General features: G+C 39.4%; 1 protein-coding gene and 1 long non-coding RNA gene across 4 annotated transcripts; one reads left to right on the top strand and one right to left on the bottom strand.

Moving 5' to 3' along the window:
• Nucleotides 1-10,830: 10,830 nt before the first annotated feature.
• LOC147425203 (uncharacterized) lies at nucleotides 10,831-11,720 on the bottom strand. Its single transcript, XR_015186474.1, has 2 exons — nucleotides 11,566-11,720; nucleotides 10,831-11,114 (listed from the first exon to the last, which is right to left on the bottom strand). It is a non-coding gene; the product is annotated as an uncharacterized LOC147425203 (long non-coding RNA).
• A 711-nt stretch (nucleotides 11,721-12,431) lies between these two features.
• LOC147425202 (uncharacterized) lies at nucleotides 12,432-19,101 on the top strand. 3 transcript variants are annotated; one of them, XM_086499547.1, is made up of 3 exons: nucleotides 12,432-12,681; nucleotides 17,585-17,669; nucleotides 18,042-19,101. In XM_086499547.1, exons 1-3 carry the CDS (start codon nucleotides 12,660-12,662, stop codon nucleotides 18,193-18,195), a joined length of 261 nt encoding a protein of 86 aa, XP_086355673.1. In that variant the 5' UTR covers nucleotides 12,432-12,659; the 3' UTR covers nucleotides 18,196-19,101. The 3 variants fall into 3 exon arrangements, 1 of the variants encoding a protein (XP_086355673.1); XR_015186349.1 differs by having other exon boundaries at nucleotides 12,432-13,033; nucleotides 17,585-18,055; XR_015186350.1 differs by lacking the exons at nucleotides 17,585-17,669; nucleotides 18,042-19,101 and adding an exon at nucleotides 15,536-17,578 and having other exon boundaries at nucleotides 12,641-12,681.
• The last annotated feature ends 1,733 nt before the right edge of the window (nucleotides 19,102-20,834 follow it).

Raw genomic sequence — 20,834 nt, 5'->3', positions numbered from 1 at the left:
AGGGATGTTACAGGTGAAAACTTTTGTGATTTGGATCATTGATTGGGATTTTGAGCCAAATTTTGACTTAAAGAATTTTGGAATTTTCACAATGGTTTTGATGTTTGAATGGCTTGAAAACTTTGGGTAGGCTTTAAACAACATGTGGGTCATGATGGCTTGGTCCTGGTCTTGAATTCTAAAAAAGGTACATGGATTGCGATCCATGTTGGGTCACAGTTTGGGTTAAGACTTTGTGGGCATGTCCCTATAGCTTATCCTAGCACATTGGTGGAATCTTTTCAAATTCAAATCTATATTCACTAAATCTACCCAATTTTTCAATTTATGACCCTATTTTCTTGACATTGACCATATCTTTTATTTGGATCCCACTTTGATTGATTCTTGTGGCTAATAAGTATTGGTTTTTGTGATTATGGTGCTTGGATACTGATTAACACCTTCATGACTACCTGTTAACTGCCATATAACTCTGATTGACCTTCTTGGGCTTGCTATCAAATTTTACACTTTTTCCAGACAATGTTTAGTTAGAGTCCGACCTTTAAAGAATACCATATGTTTAATCTCCAATTTAAGACTTTTCTTTCCCAAAGCCCTTTAACACTTTGAAGTTGCAAATCTCTTGGAAGTTAAACAATTTTGCACCATTTCCCTCGACACTTGATGATTTTGGGTCCTAAGGTCATGGATCGTGATACATGTTTGGAGCCCAATTTTTATCAACTTGTGGGGAAGCATCTAGACATGTTTCCTAAGCCTTTGGTCATCAACATTTGGGGTTTGTATCAAGTTTTCATATCATGTGTCAAAATGATATGCCCAACAAAATACTAAGAATTCATGGTTTTTGGATCTAATGATATCCATTTTGGTCCAAACTTGAGGGTTGACTTCCATAAACCTTGATCTAGCTAAGGGCAACTCCTAGTCCGATTCTAGCATATTGAGGGACATGGATCACGATCCATGTTTGACAAGATTTTTGAACTGTTTTTGCAAAATTGAATAGGCGCTATGTTGGGCAAGCTCCATGAGAAAACTTTTTGAATTTTGAGGTTGAGAAACATGGATCACGATCCATGTTTTAGCACCAAACTTGACTGTGTTTTCATGTATGAAAAGATCCTAGTTTGAGGAGTCCTTGGGCCAAAGTTTTTTGAATTTGGACTAGGTTTACCCCCTTTGCCAACCTTTGATAGTTTGCACAAATCTCGTTTTTAATTCAATTGGTGTGTCTAATATGGTGCTTTTTGTGCTATGTGGCGCACATACACTTCTTCAGAGAGGTTAGTAGATCATACCTATGAAATCTAGTGCCTTGTGGTGACTTTGAGTGCCTATAGCAAGCAAAAACGTGCTTATATGCCTTAGGTCATGACAACAAAGCTCTCTCCCCCCCCCCCCCCCCCCCAGCTCGAGCAAGTGCAAAGGAGGTCTAATTTGCTCTATTTTGCCTATAAATGCCCCACTTACTCGGAGCCTCAAGTGCACACTTACCTTCCTTGCGTTGATTTCTCATGGCATATCTCCCACGGCTCAAACAGTTCGTCATTTGGACATTTGATTGTTGATTGCCCTCGATTTTGCAAATTTGATCCGTCGTAAGTTGGCCTAAATTTAGAAATCAATTTTGGCTCTCTTGGTTAATTTTATTAATTTTTTAATCCTTGTTAGAAACAATTAAAGAATTTTACAAAAAGTTATTATTATTTGGCCAAAAATTAGTTAAAATTATCTTGCACACTCATATATACATGCTCTCTCTTGAGTCATCATGCTTGTCAATAATCTGTCAATATGGGTCATTATTATGCCTGATAAGAGGTAAAACTAAATTAAAAGGACATAAAAAGAAAAATTTAAGCAAAAAAATATACTTTATACACTATACACATGAATTCTCATCATCTTGTAGCTCATGCTCTTGCAATTGGTTGTTACTCTTGCCTTCCCAGTCTGAGTCATCCCGGATGAAGGTTTGTGCAATGTGTGTGGACACGAACACCATATCTATGCAAGGCCATGTAATGTGGCCCTATTATGCCAACTGAAGAGAAGCATGGAGTAACAACATGATGTGAAAGATGTGGTTACTGAATGGATTGTTTAGTGGTTTTTGCTAGCAAGGCTCCATCAATATGCGTGGTCCAAATAAAAGGTTTTGAAGATGGCGCGCTCTTTGTTTGATTATTGGTGTTTAGATTACCATTGCATTGATTTCCATGTTGGTGGTGCACTTATATTTTGTTGGTGGAGATTGTTGAGCTGGTTTGAGTTGGTTGCTTCAGTCTCCATTTCGAGGTTGTCTTGGTTGGTCGGGGTTGATTGGATTGTTTGTTCTTCAAAATTCCTTGATACTTGGGTTGACTAGCTGTAGGTTTTGGCTACACTATATTGGTTGCCACTGCCAAGTATAACTACGTGGCGGTTGTCGAAATTTTGTTGGTGGATGCGATTGCTTTTGTTTGGTAGTTACTTGTGGAAATTTTGGCTTTGAATCCATAATTTCTTAGGTAGGTTTTCCATGATGGATTTGTTCACCCATACATGCCTTATGGTTTTTCTGTGAAATTGTCGTGCAGATGCATGCTTCATCACTGGTTGTGGTTCAAGAACAATAGGCTGTACTCCCACATGTGATCACTTTGTGCCAATGGAGTGACATAAAAGGTGTTGTTAAGGTTAAACTTTAAAATATCCTCCTATTAATCTAAAACTGCTTTGTAAGTCCGCATCCAAGGAACACCTAGGATGATTGCTTCAATAAGATTTGTATCTACCATGACATGAAATTGATGTGGGCATCGATGGTTGTCAATGTTGATTGACAAATTGGCTTGACCTAAGCTGATCATCTTGCCGCAATTTTGTTGCTTTGAGATATTTGATTTTTTGTTACAAGTATATCTTATATCTTCACATATCTAGAGTACTTGATGGCATTGGCTCGCGCTCTAGTGTCTACAAATGATCTCTCCATTTGGAAGCCGTTTTCAAATGTGTACATCCATACCTCCAAGTGAATTGTGCTCTGTTTGAATTACTTCTATTGGAGGAGATGTTGTTGTAATTTGTGGCATAACTTGCAAATTGTTGTTGCATTCTTTTCGATTTAAAATCTGCAACTTAGCTTCCTCTTGATCCTGAGCTTGATTAGCTTTATCTTGCTTTCTTCATTCTGCTACATCATGGATCTTCTCCAGCATCAATGTGGTTAGTGGCAAATGATACTTCTTCAATCTGTGGCCACTAATCTGGTTGGGCATCTCTCCTTCCTCTAATGTTGCAAGTTTTATGGCTCCGTTTGATGATATGTCATGAATTATGAATGGGCCATTTTCTCATTTTTTAAACTATTTGGAGTGTTGTTTTAAGGTGTAGACTAATAATACATAATCACCCTTTTTGAAATCCTTTTGTTCATTACAAGCTATAAAAGTTTACAAACATATGATAGCCCATAGCTTGTAAAAGATATTCTCATACAAGGATTGCTCGGTTGTTTTTGCATCATTTTTCTGTGTAGCTTTGGCTTCAACACATTTGGTCAGATAGTCTATGGCCACTATAATATTCTGAGCATGCGTACGATACGTGGGAGGTGCTATCAGTCCTATAAAGTCTATACCCCGATTGTCAAAGGCCCTTGCCTCTATCATTCGTCGTAAAGGCATTTTGTCTCTTCCCATAGGTACTTTGATTTGTCACATCTCTTCACATATGCTTCAACATCCATGAACAAAGTTGACCACCAAATTCATGGAACAAGAATTTCTTTCTTCGTTTTGTCACTAGAAAAATATATGTGTAAACCTCAAACAGGTAAGCACGGCTACTATTTAAGATAACTATCCTCGCCCAATTACTGATCATGTGAAGCAAAGTGTTCATGACTACATTAGTTCATGTGACATTTGTGTAATTAAGGCACCGGTAGAACATGTGACAATGTTCATAGTCATGGTTGCACCTAAGTGGAGCTCATACCTTATGGATTACCTGACGAAAGGAACCTTACTAGAGGGGTTGAGCAAAGCTAGGATAAAATCCATTCAGATCAAGAAAAAAGTTATGTGTTGATTAAGGTTCCCCCTACAAGAGAGGAAAGGACAATTAGTTGCAGACAATGCCACAGATGGTGATTACATTCTGATTCTTGAGCAAGGAGTGTTCTCAACCCAAGGGCCACGAAGCGAAATCGAAGAAATCCGCTAAGCATAAACCTAATATGTAGGTTTTCTTCACCCGTTTTCCATCCAAACTTTTGTTATATCCAAGGCTGCTAGCATTTCCTGGTAAAAGCTTCTTTCTTTAATACAGTTTTAATAATAAGGCTTGTTAAGAGCGAACAAAAGTGCTATTCTCTAGCAAGGGCTTGCTGCGGGTTGGGCCTGCGAGGTCGATCCTAGGGTTGGGGGGCCCATTGAGGACGCTAAGATAGGGCGAGGCCCGGGGTTTTAAGCCACAAGCAGCCCATATTTTTGGAGCTCCAGGGGACGAATGTCCTCCCACCTCGTCTTAGGGAGGGGAATGGCCTCCAAGTGTGGTGCGGGCTCATTTCTGGGATGCAGAGCACGGGGTCCATTCTCAATGGCCTCCAAGTGCCGGGCCGGCTCATTACTAATATGCAGAGCACGGGAACGGTTCGCTGAGTTGTAGAAACTTCTGTGAGGGTTTGGTTCGGTGCCGGATGTATTTCTGCATGCGTATAGTTGAGCGGTTCCACTGCCTTTGTGGGATGGTTTAGGATGCTCTCCGGCATGTCTGGCAAAGGGTGGCATGCTTGGTCTGACATGGTGGCAACGGTCGGCGGTGTTTCTTCGAAGGTGCTTGGCTCTTTTTGCATAAGATTTTTTTGTTGGTGGCCTGGGTTGGTGAGATCTTGTCGTATGTTCCTGTTCTTTCGGCTTCGGTGATGGAGACTATCGGGCAACCCGTGTTTTGGCTCTATGTTCAAGCTCATGTTATTTCCCCTTGGTGGCAATGGCGGTGTTTCTTCGAAGGTGCTTGGCTCTTTCTACACAAGCTTGTTTTGTTGGTGGCCCGGCTTGGTGAGATCTTGTCGTATGTTCTTCTTCTTTCGGCTTCGGTGATGGAGACTATTGGTCAACCCGTCTTTTGGCTCTATGTTCAAGCTCGGGTGATTTCCCCTTGGTGGATTTCAAGCATGTGGTAGATGCTTGCCATCTGGTGGCAACTGAGGTGTGAGCATGGTTGATGATGTATTCTTTTTGGTTATGATAATCCATCTACCACTCACAATTGTGAGTTCTCCTAAAAAAACAAATGAAAGGGTCCTAGTGGCTTTCTAAAACAATAAGAAAATGATAAAATCATTAGGTTGAGTTTAACTAGAATTAATATAAGGTAAAGCATTGTTCAAGCATATCTCTTTTATTAAGGGACTGAGTTTTCTCCTTGCAAAGAAGCAAACCAGAAATAATAGTCGATTTTTTGAATTTGCACGATTTTTGAACTAAGTTCTCACATATTTCACCATTTTTTCTTCCCTTTATCATGATTTTTCATTTACTATATATATATATATATATATATATATATATATATATGTGTGTGTGTGTGTGTGTGTGTATATATGTATATGTGTGTATGTGTAAAATAAATAAATATATGTATGCACGTATATGCATAGAATTTACTAGAATTATGCAAGGTGAAGCTTCGCTTTCGCATTCTAAAAGAATAGAATGCAAGTGAAGTCAAACCGTGTAAGGATGTGAAATGAAAGGTGAAATAGAAAGATTCATTTAATATTTTAAAATGGAAATAACATTTAACGTAAGTCTCCATCATGGCACTGAAAACAATGAAAGTATGCCTAACCCAATTCAACACTAATGCTTTTTTTAGAAAGCCAAAAAGAGCGAGTAGTAGAAGTAGAGAAATTTCACATGAAATTTTGGATTATCACCTTCATTCAAAAGCATTGTGTTTGGATATGAAAATGATTTTTCCCAATCCCTCCTTGACACCAACACCCTGCATTAAATGAGGGGGAGGAGGGATTGACAACAAGGACGAGCGGGTAGAATCTCTAGGTGTGGTAAACTTGATCTATGCTAAAAACGAGGGTGTATGAAGGCGCCTTCAACCCCTGCGACTTGGGTTCCAAAGCCACAACCCCACAGTTCAGGTTGCAAATCATGTGGGATAATCACTCCATCTACGCACTTGTTGTGTACCCTAACCCGTCTTTATAATCTTATATTGTGGGCCAACATGCACTGCCCGGGGTTTTCGGACTTGATTTGTGTCCGTGTTCAATTTTGACATGACATTTACATTTGTGATTGCCCCGACTTTCATGCGTGGACCTCCAAGTTGTGGATCCCGCGACCCCCTTTCATTAAATGCCGAGTGTTACTGAGTCATGTGGGCTGTGGCCAATCCCTCAAGGCTCAACCAGTGTTCGGGAAAAGTGTGCCTCAGCTTAGCCTTGAGCCGGTTGCAAAATCAAAGTAGCTGGTTGAGGGGAGGGCAAGAAGGAGAATATTCTGTTTAAAATACATGGAAAATAGTGTAATTTTGCAAAAATACTGGGTAGTATTGTGGTGTGTGGTCGTGCAAGTAGAGTCCGGCCACCTAGTGTGGTCGGACATGTTATGGTTGTAACTACCTCTCAAGTCAATATAAGGAGCTGCCTCACTCGTTGAGGGCAAGCTTAGTTTGGTCCAGTCTCTCTCTCAAGTGTCTTGTAGTGAGCACACTACATTGGTGGAGTTGACGGGCATAGGCATATGCATAGGTAGTTAGAGTCTTCTTGATCTTGGAGCTTCTTGGTTCATTCAATTATGGAGTACCCCATAGAGCCCGATTAGTAGCTACTGGAGTCTCTCGAAATTCTGCAACAATCGGGAAGCCGTCCCTCAGCTCGCTAAGCATCAGAAACAAAGGAGGCGTCCAAGCCATCCCTGCTAGATTCTAGCAGATCAAGAAGTTCAGTGGGACTTCCTGCTTCCTTCAACAACAGCAGTGTAGCCCTTTCTTTTAGCCAGCGGGTCATTCCTTTTCTATGGATCCCTTCAATATTGCTGATTGCCGACGCAAGAGACCCTAGCTGCAACCCATTGCAGCAATATTGCCGTCACTTCAGCTCTGGTCCATAGTAGGGCTCTCGTACTATCGAGCCTACCAACATCGCTTCTCTCCATCAGGAGCATTCGCGACTTGTGGACTCTTCGCCCCACATGGGCCCTTCCCCTGCAGCCACTGCACAGGTTTTTGCCTATCTATTTCGAGCCGCCTACGAGCCTTGCATGCCTGCGTAGAGTTGCACCCTTCAGTATCACAGAAGAAAGGAAAGAAGCCTGCCGCCGCTGCTGTCAAGAAGGATTCCCCTGCTCCTAAGAAGCAGCCGCAGGTCGAGCAAGAGGAAGTCGTCATGAAAGAGGCAGAAGAGCAAAAGCCAGACGATGCTGCTGCTACTCAAGAAGCATCTGATGTTGCTGCTTTCGCCCCCGATGATGCGGGCAAATATGTAGTTGCAGAAGCAGCGTCGAAGGACGAGGAAACCCCCTCAGTCGAGCTCGACACCTCTAAGGCTGAGGACCAGGTGGCTATTGTGGAAGAAGCCAAACCTGATCAGGAGGAGGCTGCTGCAGACGATTTGGAAGGAGACGAAACAAGAGATGTTGATGAAGAAGTTGAGAAAGTCGAAGAAGTGGATGAGGAGAAATTCAATCTTAAAGCTGGACTAATTCTTCCTACTGCTTCCGTCTGCAAAGGAGTGGCTAACTGGTTATCATGCCTTGAATTTCGTCAATGTTTTGTACAACAATGTACTGTCAAAGTCCGCTATGCATCCCACTCTCTTGGGATATTATGATGTCTTGGTTTGCGGATGGTTTTCAATTGTTCTTGTTTTCAACATGCTCGAATCGTCGGGAGTTGCTGCAGCTTTGTTGAAGAGGTGCCCAACCTTCTAGTCTTGCTGGACATCAAGCAGTGCTACAATCGTGAAGCTCAACTTTTCATTGTGTTTAGTGGTAGTCTTTTAATCTTTGGTTCCTTTCGCAATCTAGTTTTTGTTGAATAACCGTTACCATCACACTAAGCTCCTACGGGAAGGGATGCATGTTGCAAAAATTTCGCACCCAATCTTCAGTCAGTCCTTCCTCGTCTTGTCCATTTCATTGAGATAGCGACCTAATGTTTGCATGAGCGAGATGTATGAAATCCATGCCTTGATGTCGGCATGATGATAAGTCTAGCCCCCAAGTTCAGTTTCTAGCCCCTAAGCTGTTGTATGATCACTCCCCCCAGATGAGGCGTTGGAGTTGATCCCTTCCTGTCGAGTCCATTCTCAGCCCAAATTGTAAAAAAGATGTCCATCTTTTTTCTCCCTAAGGGGGGAGGTGTGGTGTGTGATCGTGCAAGTAGAGTCCGGCCACCTAGTGTGGTCGGACATGTTATGGTTGTAACTACCTCTCAAGTCAATATAAGGAGCTGCCTCACTCGTTGAGGGCAAGCTTAGTTTGGTCCAGTCTCTCTCTCAAGTGTCTTGTAGTGAGCACACTACACTATTATAAAATTTCCGGTTCAGATTTGTCTTGGAGGGATTTTTGTATGTTTCTGAAAATGATATTTCCCGAACACTGGGCTCAACCTTATTTAGATTTTGCACTTTTGAGCTAGGCAGCAAGGACGAAAGCACCTTCAATAATAGTTTGGCAGCCCCAAGGACACTCATTTGTCATTTCACCATCTTGCCTTCAAAGTTGCGTCAAATTTCGAAGTACAAGATAGCAACATCAACAATAATTCGCAAAAAGTGGTCGGCTAACTTATATGTTATATGAAACCTCTTGCTTACGTGGCAAGTGGCAAAAGCTTATTGGCTATTGTAGCACCCTTAGCCTACCACGACTCCTCATTTGAGGATGTGCATGTGCCAACCAAAAGAAAAGGGTTCATTTTAGTGACGTAATCTTGAAGAGGACTCGTGAATCTTTTAGCCTACCAAGGGTGTTTTAGCCTCCCTTTCTCTCTTTCCCTCCTCTCTATTTGACACGCCCCAATATTGAAGGGATGAGAGTGGGGATGCATCCTCTGATGGACGAAATCAGGCCGTCGCATGCATGTGTAGTAAATTCAAAATATTTGGTAAATTTGGGGTAGGCAAAATGTAAATTCGGGTGTGAGTCCCTCCTCCTTCACCCTAAGCCTTGAACCCATGACACCTTGCTTGGCATCTCAAAGCCCTAACCACTCACCCATGCGTAATTCTTGAATATAATGGAAGTCCGAATGGTTTTGTAAATGCAGACAAAATGTAAATTCGCGTGCTCAGGTAGCATTTGTAATTTCGAGTCTCAAGATCCACAACTTCAATTTTGCTCGCGATTGTCGAATGCACCATGATCCACTCAATCATGGTGGTGTGTCATATAGAGAGAAGTCTCTCTCTCTCTCTCTCTCTCTCTCTCTCTCACACACACACACACACACACACACACACACACACACACACACCTCAAAATGCATTATATAGATCTTCTTTTGAGAAAAATGGGTTTAAATTTAAAAAAATGCAAAATGTACAAAAACGGTGTCGAAGACAAGGAATGTACCAATCCTAAAGGTGGCACCAAAAAAAGTTTACAACCAAGCCTCGAGTTAATGGCAATTGTATCATGAAGAGAAGTGAGTATAATGTGCAACAATCAGTACACAAATCTTGCATTAAGCACTCATGCAAGATTTGCCTAGTGAGTCACCGCAAGCACTCATGCATGCAATGACGCTGTTTAAGCACTCATTCCTACAAGTTGGGACGTCCATTAGGTCTTGATTGTTGGCCTTAGTCAACCAAGCATCCAACTCTTGGGAGCAATTGTGGACCATTGGATAAACCTTGTCATTAGTTCCTCGATTAGCATCACACGGTAAGTTAACGATTCTTGCAAGAGAAGCATTAACTTACCATTGGCTTTTTGTATATGTAGACCAATGTAAGACAAGGTGACATATGTTCTCCTATTTCTATAAAGAGGGGCATTGAGTATTGGTCGCTGACACTCTTACTCATTCTCTCAAGAGGAAAACTCCTAGTGTGGTAGTTTGGTGATGTGTGTGTTTGTGTTTGTGCACTCTAGTAAGAAGAGGAAATTTCCCTAGTGTGGTAGATTGGTGATCATGTTTCCATCTTGAGTATAGGCCTTGTGTTTGGGACTTGTGGGTTAGATTTTTGAGTTCTCTTGGGATTGTTCCTACAATGTTAAACAAGTCTCTTCTCCTCTCTCTCTCTCTCTCTCTCTCTCTCTCAAAACAACACCTGCACACACACACACACACACACACACACACACACACACACACACACAAATTGATAACAAGTGGGGTACTCTTGTTTAAGAAAAGGAAAAACGTTGTTGATAAGTGTCAGGTATGTTTATCCCAAGTTTTGAGAAAAGTGTCTCTCTGCTTGCAATCGTGCCGCTTAAAATCTTACTAATTCTTCTTGGGAGCAAGGGTAAAAGGAGATGGTCCACCTAAATTGTTAAAGAAAGAAAATAGCTCAACTTTTTACGATTTTGTCTTTGGAAAAACATAGAAAGGAATTGTATATATTTGGGTGAATGATTTTCACAAAACTGGTTTATCCACTATGAAAATTAAAAATCTTAGCCAATATGCATAGCAATCTCTGGAGAAAAAAAGCACGGCCTTTATTGTATCCTTAACAACTAAAATTGCAAAATCTTGGCTATATATTGAGCTTGCTTTGAGAAGAAAACACGTAAAATTTTACAAAATTTGATATAAAAACCTACAAATCCTTCAAATTTTGCCTAAAATTTGGGAGAATGTTAAGTGTGCCCTTTTTTTCCTCTGACTAGAAACAAGTTTTTGGCGAGCCTTGACACATCGGCAATCCAACAAAAGTTAGAAGGCCATTGAATATGGATATGTTTTTGGAGACAAGTACTATAACATGAGTAAGGAACTACTATACTAGGTGATAGTCACAAACCCATGCACCTCCAATAAGTTTCTATAAATATCACCTATAGAGTAACATCTTGGTTCTCAATATTGGAAAATTATAGAGCCAATCCTCAGAAAATATGCATATTGTTCTCCTATACCTACAAATACACAAGGAAAATTCAGACTATTAATCAATATTTACACCAACATTAGGCTTTTTCAAAGCTCTATAAAGCTTTCCAACTTGCCCATCAGTCAGAAAGTTCAAAACTTTCTTTGAACATTTCAACACTCCCATTGTGATAAATGCTTGATGTTGGAAAGATCATCGTTTCATACGTTGTTGTTCTCGTGAAAATAACCGCCTCAGGCTTTTTCAATAATTGAGCAAAGGCCCTTAATAATACAATCTCTCTTTCCCTCAATCGATTTCTCTATTTTAATCCCCATCTCCTTGTTATTTTCCCTTGCGTGGAATAAATTTAATAAAGTCTACCTAAATTCAATGTTAACCCCACCTACAAATTAGTAGATGTACCTTTAGTGTTTGAATTTGAAGGTGAGAACAAAAAATTAGAGAAATTTACTCTTCAAATATAGCCAATTTACCTCTAAAATTAATCATATGTAGGTTTTCCAATTTTTTGGAAAATGGTAGGTTTTGAGCATAACGACGACTGACGCTCTTTTAAAAGTATTGTTTCCAATATGGTATGCATTAGGTGGGACCATGCTCCAAACAATCTTAAAAGTACAAGTGTAAGCTTTCAAGTAAAAGTACATGTTAGGTATGGCCAAAGATGATCGAATGTAACCTTCCATCTAAAAGTACATTTGAAGTCCAAAAAGGTGTACTCATACTTTTAGCATGAAAGCTCAGAGAATGCAAGATTCGTGTAAAAGTTCCCAACCTCCCATCCTTTTGAAAGGTCACACCTATTGTTACATTCACCTCCCTCGTCAAAAGATGATGGAAGAAGACCTTGAAAGCCTTGATCAAAGTTGAACTGAAAGGAACCCTTATACTTTAGTTTAAATAATATTTACTTTATGATCCTAGATTTAATGTCCCAATAAACACTTTAATTTTTGTGATCCAATAAAGTCTTTCCAAAGTAAATCAATTTACCCACTTTATCCTTGTTGCACATTGTTTTTGGCTTTCTAAAAGCAACCCATTGTATCTTGTATGATGTATCTTTTTTGGCTTTCTAAAAAGAAGCCTTCGTGTTGAGATGGTTAGCATACTTTCATTGTTTTCATTTTCGTGATGGAGACTTATTTTTTATGTTATTTTTATTTTAAAATATTAAATGAATCTTTCTATTTCATATTTTGACACGGCTTGACTTCACTTGCATAATTTTAGTAAATTTTATACGTATATATACATACATAAATACATGTATTTATTTATTTTACACATACACATACACACACACACACACACACACACACACACAAAATCTTGCAAATTCAAAAATTCAACTATTATTTTCGGTTGCCTTCTTTGCAAGGAGGAAACTCAGTCCCTTAATAAAAAAGATATTCTTGAACAATCCTTAATTTATGTTTAGACTAATTATTTTGAATATTTTCTAGATGGACAACTCGTTTGAAGCCCTAGGTATAAAAGTCAACTTTTAGAATGTAAGACCTAATCTCTAAGAAAGAGCTATTAGGAATAAAACCTTCCCCATCTGATGGATGTTTTAAACCATACAGGTTATGCACCACATGTTGAGTGTTTGCTAGTTTGTATGGTTAATTTTGGTTGTTGCATGATCTTACAAGGCTTCAAAAAGACATTGTATGCATCTTTTTTTAATAGAGAACTTAGTTTTTGAATCTCTGTGTGTGTGCGCGCGCATGCTCTCATGGTCTCCTCCATCTCCACCCTCTCTTCACTAATCTCCATCCTCCCCTCTATTCACCAATATGGTATCAAAGCAAGGTGTTGATCATGAAAAATTCTATAGAGATCGGTTCTCAAAAAATGTTCCATAAATAGGAAGCAAAATAGTGCTTGGCACTTTTTTGTCTCATGTGTAGAGTCCAATATTGCACCTTTTGAGAGGTATTTGAGAGTTTTGTTTCTTCTTTTCCAAGTGTCAAAAGTACTTGATTCATCGGCATCACAAATTCAAACTTCTACGGAGCTTCACGAAGTTTTTTATCTGATCAAAGTAGATAGAGTTGTCTTGTATGTAAAATTGTTCCTTTTTTAATGTTGCAAACTTCTTTTTTGACATACAAACCGCTTGTGCTTTTGCTACAAAGCTAAAGACAAGAACGAGGATGAGTTTTATGACAATGAAGCTCTCCAATAACTTCATACTCTATGGTGATGAAATTTTGCAAACCGGCATATGAAAACTATTCGATCAAATTATTTGGGGTGTATTCTAAATCTTTTTTCAAACATTCATGTGGTGGTTTTGAGCTATGCATTAGCAATTATATACTAAGTAAATTTGTAAGAGTTTCATATAGTGCCCTGATATTATGTTTAGTTAGTGGTAAGACCATCAAGTTTGTCTTGGTTGATTTTAATGCCTTGTTTATTGAGCTTGTGTTGTCCATCAATCCTGATTCTTGTTGGATAAGAACACACAAACTATGTTATGGTCTAGGGGGGCTGAAGTCTATGTAATTAGATGGATCAAAATTACTCTAAATTCTCATTTTAGTTATCAAGCCTTACCTGGTAGATAGGCTTGAAGGGGGATTGTTAGGAATAAAATGTTCCTCTTTGTGATGGATCTCTTAAATGATGCATGTTATGCACCATAGGTTAGAGTGGTTGATAGTTACACAAGCTTAGAAGACTTTAAAAAGACATTGTATACATATTTTTTTTAATAGAGAGTTTAGTTTTTGTACAAATATTTGTTAGCTCTTTCTTTATCTGCTCGCGTGGTCACCTCCATGTTCACCCTCTCCATCTTGCCCTCTGTTGACTAGCAAGAGCTCTCCTCTCCATGGCAACAAGCTCAAGCTTTGATCACTTCTAGATAGCTTCTATAAGCGTGTGTTCTCTTTCTTGCCCACATGGAAAGCGTGCTTGTGACACTTTCTACATGCTTTTGAGTGTTTATAGAGAATTAATCTCTCCATTGCTTGTATGATTGAGAGAAGTTGAGAAGAGCTTATCTACGTCTCTCAATCTCTTCTATTCTCATTGAGCGTGTGTTCTCTTTCTTGCCCACATGTGTGCTTTCTTGAGTGCTTCATACACATTCCATGTTTGATTGATGTGTCAGTGTAGTTGCTTTGTTGAATGTAGTTTGAAGATTGAGTATTCCATCGAGTAAGTGGATTGAGAAAGGACATTTTCACCAAATCATCGTGAGTTGTCTAGCTCGATGAGGTAGGTTGAGCATGTTCCATGACATGTATACCATCCCATACACAAGTACGGTAGCCAACAAATGCTAGCCAGGTGAAGAGCTTCTAGACTTGGCACAATGGTCACACAATTATTAGTACCATTGACTAGGAATGCTAACAAACAGAAGCTAGAGATCCTACATGATTACTCATTAGATTATGCTTAGGTAGCTAATAATCAATCAATTTAGATCAGGATTTTATGTTTTCTAGCACATTTGAGTAAAAAGAGAGTGAAAGATCTTAAAATTATGCAATTTGGCCTTTTCTCAACACATGAAGACACAAAAAGAAAGTCTTGCTCAACATGGTATTTTTTATTTTGGACTTCCTTGTGAATTTTAGGTGGGATAATGGCCCTATATACTTTTGGGTTAATTGATAATATTTCTTGGTAGCTTTGAGCAGTTTAAAGTACCAAAATTTAGTTTTCTATTGCCTAGATTGTTTCTACCAAAGAGGATACATTTTGGATACAAGGTGGGCTGCGGACACCTAGAGGGCCAGGGGACACACAAGTAACCCTAAATTCTCAAAACGGTTACTGAATTGAAAGTGATTTGAGATTAGAATGTTTCTAATATAGGCTCAGAGTCTCTCTTAGAACTTGAGACCCATAGATTCCCCAAAGTAAAGATTGACTGTAGGTTCAAAAATGACATGTTCAGATTTTAAGAGCAAAGTCCTAAATTTTTTTGCCATTTTTTACCTTGAGGCCCCTAAGGCTACTCTAGAACCAATTGTGGATCAAAACTCTACTCCTTTTAGAAACAATCTTAGCTCAAATCATTTCTAAGTTATCTAAGTTTTCTATAATTTTGTAAATTCATCAAGCATAACCCGAACCCACCTCTAGGCTTAATATCTTATCCTTGGTGAAATTTTATCCAAGGCTGTTGTTGTGAAACTCAAAGGGTATTCTAGAAAAACAAACCATCAACCCTCGCATCCCTGCTCAAGCATTTCTTGTTGACCAATTCATTCGGGTTAGTTCTTTAGGTGTTTGAATCTCACTCCCTGCCTCAACTTCACCCATGCAGGGTTTCTCAAGCAGTAGCGATGGTAGTCATTAGTTCCATTGTAAAAATTCAATCTGTGAAGGAAGATGTCTTGAAGAAGGGGAGTACTCTTCTTGATGTCCTTAATCCCATAATCAACCCTCACGCCCTCATGAACTTTGTGCACACAGGTATTGAGAGATCTCTTTTCCTTTGTGCAAGTTGAACAAATGGGACCAAAGATCTCGATGGTCGAAGGCTCTCCTGGTCATTTTCTTCTGGATGAGGGGAGATCCCATCTCATCACAAAGGCAATGATTATTGATTCCCACTCCAAAGAAATAGCTACTTGGTTATCACATCTCGATTTCTCAGAGTGTTTCCTGCAGCAATCGACATTCAACGTGCTCCACGCAACCCATTGTCTGGGAATATTATGTTGCCCTGGTTTGCAAATAGTTTTCAAATGTTCTTGTTTTGAGTACGTTCAAAGAGACGGGAGTTACTGTAGCTTTGTGCAGAGGTACCCGATCCCTACGCTTTCATAGTTGTGCTACAGAGCCTCAACCCCACAATTTATCCTTTTATGTGTTTAGTGATAATCTTTTCACCTTTATCTCATTTTGCAATTTAAATTTTGTTGAATAATCATTATCATCACATTGAGCCCTTACAAAGATGGATGTATGTCCCAAAAAATAATATTGTGCCCAGTCCTTAATTAATCTTTCCTCGTCTTGTTCATTACATTGGGATAGAGACCTAATGTTTGCATAAGCGAGATGTACGAGTTACATGCCTTGATGATGATCAACATGATGACAAGTCTAGCCCCCAAGTTCATTCCCTTAGCCCCTAAGCCATTGTACGATCACTCCCCCCAGATGAGTCATTGGAGTTGATCCCTTCTAGGCGAGTCCATTCCTAGCCCACAAAATTCTAAAAAGATGTCCATTTTTTTCTCCCTAAGGGGGGAGGTGTGGTGTGTGGGTGTCTGACCAGTGTGGGAGGACACTAGTTGTCTAGTTGTGTTCTTGGCATAAGCCTATCTTGGCATGTACTCAATACCTTTAATATAAGGAGATGCCTATCGATGTGGAGGGAATGCTCAGTTTGGGCCGAATCCCATGTACACCTCAATATCTATGTCTAATTTTTGAGGGGTACAAGAACCCATAGAAGTGTGCAAGGCTTGAACACATGAGGATCAAGCTCAAAGACCAGCCTTATGTAGCAAATTTTTTCTATAGTGGAAAAATTACCAGCTCTTCCATTGTCATCATAATTTGCATTATATATAAAATATGCCACTCAATGAATTATATACCAAATGATAAACCTGAAATTGTGTCTTCTATAATTTCACCAAACCACCCTCTATAGCTTAAGGAAACTTCAATCTGGCAAGTAAAGGTAAGGGTTTTGCACTAGTGTCTACCCAATTCTACTTTCAAGAGGAAAAGCTTAGCATTAGCACTTGCACAAGTAGTGATGTAGCAGCTAGATAACTAATTTATATGCTAGCGGGCATGCTAGTTTCAAAGTTAGAATTCCACATTTGTTTTTTTCCATGCTTAATCTTCTAGCTAGAATATTTAAATACTAATTAGCATTTTTGCATACTAATGTATCTCCTAGCATGCTTAATCTTCTAATTAGCATCTTTGCACACTAATTACCATCTAGATTACCTTGTATGTTGTCTATGAAGCCTTCTAGCATTATGCCAAATTTCCTACTAGATATGTTTACTAGCATATCTAATTTTAGCATCCTTTAGTATGGTGATAGAAACAAACCGCTATACTAAATTGTATAACAAATATGGTAGTAAGCATGGCTTACATGCCTTTTAGCCTCGGGGGGTTCACCTCTTAGACATGTAAGCTACCACGTGAGTTCAAATAAATGGGTTTTTTAATTACCAAAATTTTAAAATTTTAACAGAATTATATTAACAGAAGAAGTTTTTTTTAATGATTTGAGAGAAATAAACATAAGTTTTTGAAAAAAAGGGGTCATTTTATTACCTTAATCATGTGAGTAAACGTGTTTTTTTTAATACCCTTTGAACGCACGTTATATGAACAGTTTTTAGAAGGTGCAACCCCCGAGATTTTAGCATATATAAACTTAACATACAAAATGATGCTAGTTAGCTTATAAGATGCTTTTAGCTAGCATTATTCTTTTTATTGAACACAACTAATGTAGTATGTCTGCTCAATTTTGGTAAGCAGGTGAATTAAGGGGCATCTTTGGAGATCCCTTGGATTGCTTGGGAGTGAAAAAGCAGGGAGCTGCCGTGTGGAGGACAGAGAAAAAGTAATGCGCTGAATATGCCATGTGCAAGCGGGCCTTGATATTTTTTTCTCTCTCTCCCTCTCTCTCTCTCTCTCTGAGGCAATGGATGCGCATACCTGTCTCTGAAGCAATGGAGGCGTAGGTCTCTCTGAGGCAATAGAGGCGGAAGTCTCTCTCTATCTCTCTCTCTGTGAGGCTAGATCAGCACCACGGGATTTGTACTGCTGCAAGTGATTAATGGATGAGTTTTGCGCGCTCCTGCAAGTGATTGAAAGAGTTTTGCGCTCTTTTAATGAAGTCGAGAATGTACTGGAGTGCAGTAAGACAGTGATCAGTGTAATCAGTAAGATAGTGATCCTGGAACTGATTCGTGGTGTTGTACGTATTTTTCAGAACGTGTGTGTTAGGAATGGTTGGGGGAGATGGACGTGGAGCAGCAGAGCCGGTACGGGGCAGGGGAAGCACTTCGGAACGCAAGTTCTGCCATTGTCTGAAAGGCGGCAGAAAAGGGATGCTCGGCGCATGGTTGAGTAGCACCGAGGGCTGATGCATGCAATGCAAGCGTGGGGAGCTTGAGGGTGGTGGGGAGCTTCCTTGCGGAGCACGACAAGGGCGGCCTGTGCAACGGCTCCAATGCTTAAACTTAAGAAGTCCAAGGAATCTTGGGCAGAAATTAATTAACGAATGTGCAGAAGGCCCAGATGACCCAGTATTGGAAACTAATTAAAGCATGACAACCAAATTGATGAATTTGATGTGACTAGAAATTCTTGTCCATAAAGAATACTAGACTAGTTTCTACGTAACTTTGCTCAATGATTTGGAGCACTATATTGATGACCAAGATAATATGCTATAACAAAATTAAAAAAGTGGTACATATGCTTGCAAGGAAGACTCATAGTTGGATTAAGCTCTTCATATCAATATCAGGATCAAGAACCCCAAATGTGCTAGTGAGCCCAGACCATTGCCAATCGACACAAAGATGAGGCAGCTTTTGTAGCTGGTAGATGTCTCTCCGACTGTCTCGTGAGATGAAACTGAGACATTTGGACATGGATCTCTTTATGTCTCATGAGATGCAACTCGTGTTCTCCATCATGAGCAACACTTCAAGTTGTACAATCAACGTGAAGCTAATAAACTATATTCATGAATGATACATAGAGAAAAAAAAAAAAAAACATGTATGTAGACTCATCGTGGACGAGTCTAGTTTGCCACGATGAGTCTAGTTTGAGGATGCTTGGGCACTTGCTAGAAGTGGAAGATGATTTTTTGTAAGTTATTATTTGAAAAGATGATAAAAAATCACAAGGATTATCCAAAAATTCTAATTTTAAAAAACAATTCCGCAAGACACTTGCAAAAGAGAGCTCAGAGAGGGTCCTCACACAAAATGCTCCCCTCAAAGAATAGACACCAAAATAACAATGTAAGTGTCAAAATGTAGAGGACCAAAGCGCATCTCAAATGTCAAATTGTGCTCTACTCCCTTACAAGCGTAGGGGAAAAAGTAGACTATCTCACACAAAGAGTCTACAAGCACTTTTGATTTAAAGTCGTGACGGACAAGAAAAAACTTCTTCATCTATTGATATAAACATGTGCCTTGCCTCTGTCTTTGGATAACTATCCCAAGCTTCATTTGTATCCTTGAAGTAACAATGAGTAAAAGTGGAGGTAGAAGCAACAGTGAGGGTAGCAGAGACACATAGAGGATGGGGGAGGAGCTCAACAACAATGCGGCAACCTTGAAAAGGTCTTGGTCTTTATATATAAAAAAACTCCCACTTAAAGGCCAATGCGCCTTTATTAAGCAAGCTATGGACATATCTAAAAGATTTCTAGAGTCCATATCTATACCCAGAGTTCGCAAGCACTCAATAGTTTGAAAACTTCTTGGAGTGTATACAGTTTGTAAGAAAATTTGTAGGTTATCTGTGTGGTTCTTAACAAGCTCAATGCACTTGCCTAAAGCATCTCACAAAGGAAAGGGTAAATTCACATTATTGTGCTTTTTTTTTTTGCATGTAGCACTTTGACTATTCAATGAAAAATTAAACCCTTGTAGTAGCACCCAAGTCTCCCACTAGATGTGTAAGCATATAGCTTCATTTCTAGTCTTGAATGAAACAATGCACTCCACTTCTAGGGTAGATCGAAACATACAATCTTACAGATAAAATCACCGATTGAAGCTTTACCACACAAAAAATGTAAAGTCATAGCTTCACTTAGACCTTTTGATGTTTGTATTCCCTGCATATCAACATTCATGTAACAAACAACACTTGATGTTTTGCTTCCAAAGCAAATGCAGTGTTCCTTTGCATATATCTTCATACCTTTCAATTTCTTCCAATACTTCTTGCCAAGATTTTCCATAGATAGGGTAGCAACTCCCATTTTAATTGCACAAGTCCCAATCACAATGCACGTCAAGGAGCCAATAGCAAATACTTAAAAAACCTTGGCTTTCTCTGCAATTTCCTCATTTGATTTGGGACCATCCGTTTCACTAAGATTCACATATGGAGGCAATGGAGCACCAATCCTCTTTATCCCTTCCATATTAGAAAGTTTGAGCACTTTATATACCACCATTTGGAGACAAGTAAATAATTTTCTTGCTCATGTCTCGCAAAACCTGCACACCAAGAATATGAGCCAGTTCATGCAAATCCTTCGTGTCAAAGATTTTAAAAGACATTTTTTTAAATTATAAGTATATCATCCACATAAAAACTTAGGATCAAAAGAATAGCATCTATAGTTTTCTTTGTATAGAGACATTAAACAGTTTTGCTCCTTCTCTAACCTAATGCATCAGCTTGCGATATTATTCCCTTGGTGCCTCTACGTCAAACCATCTATGGTTCTCTTATGCTTACACACAATTTCATTTTTCCTTTCTCAACAAAATCCTTCAATACAAAGATAAGTAATGCCCTACAATGAAGGACGTTGATACAAACTAGAGACACAAGAAGTTTTGGACAAATTCTCGCAATCATTCCCACATTCTGACTTACCTGAACATCATGAGCTTCTGTGAGGTAGCTAGGTACGATTGGGGGCAGGGGACCGTCGGTCGGGTGGGGGGGGCTGGGGTCCCTTGCCCCCAATCGTACCTAGTTAGGTATGCGGTGCCTCTCGAGTAGAAATTCATGATGTAATTCA

This window comes from Adiantum capillus-veneris, chromosome 25, assembly GCF_014529385.1.
Source record: "Adiantum capillus-veneris isolate H3 chromosome 25, ASM1452938v2, whole genome shotgun sequence".
Classification (NCBI taxonomy): Eukaryota; Viridiplantae; Streptophyta; class Polypodiopsida; order Polypodiales; family Pteridaceae; genus Adiantum; species Adiantum capillus-veneris.
Note: the sequence above shows the minus strand (reverse complement) of the source record. Positions and strands in the feature narration are given on the sequence as shown.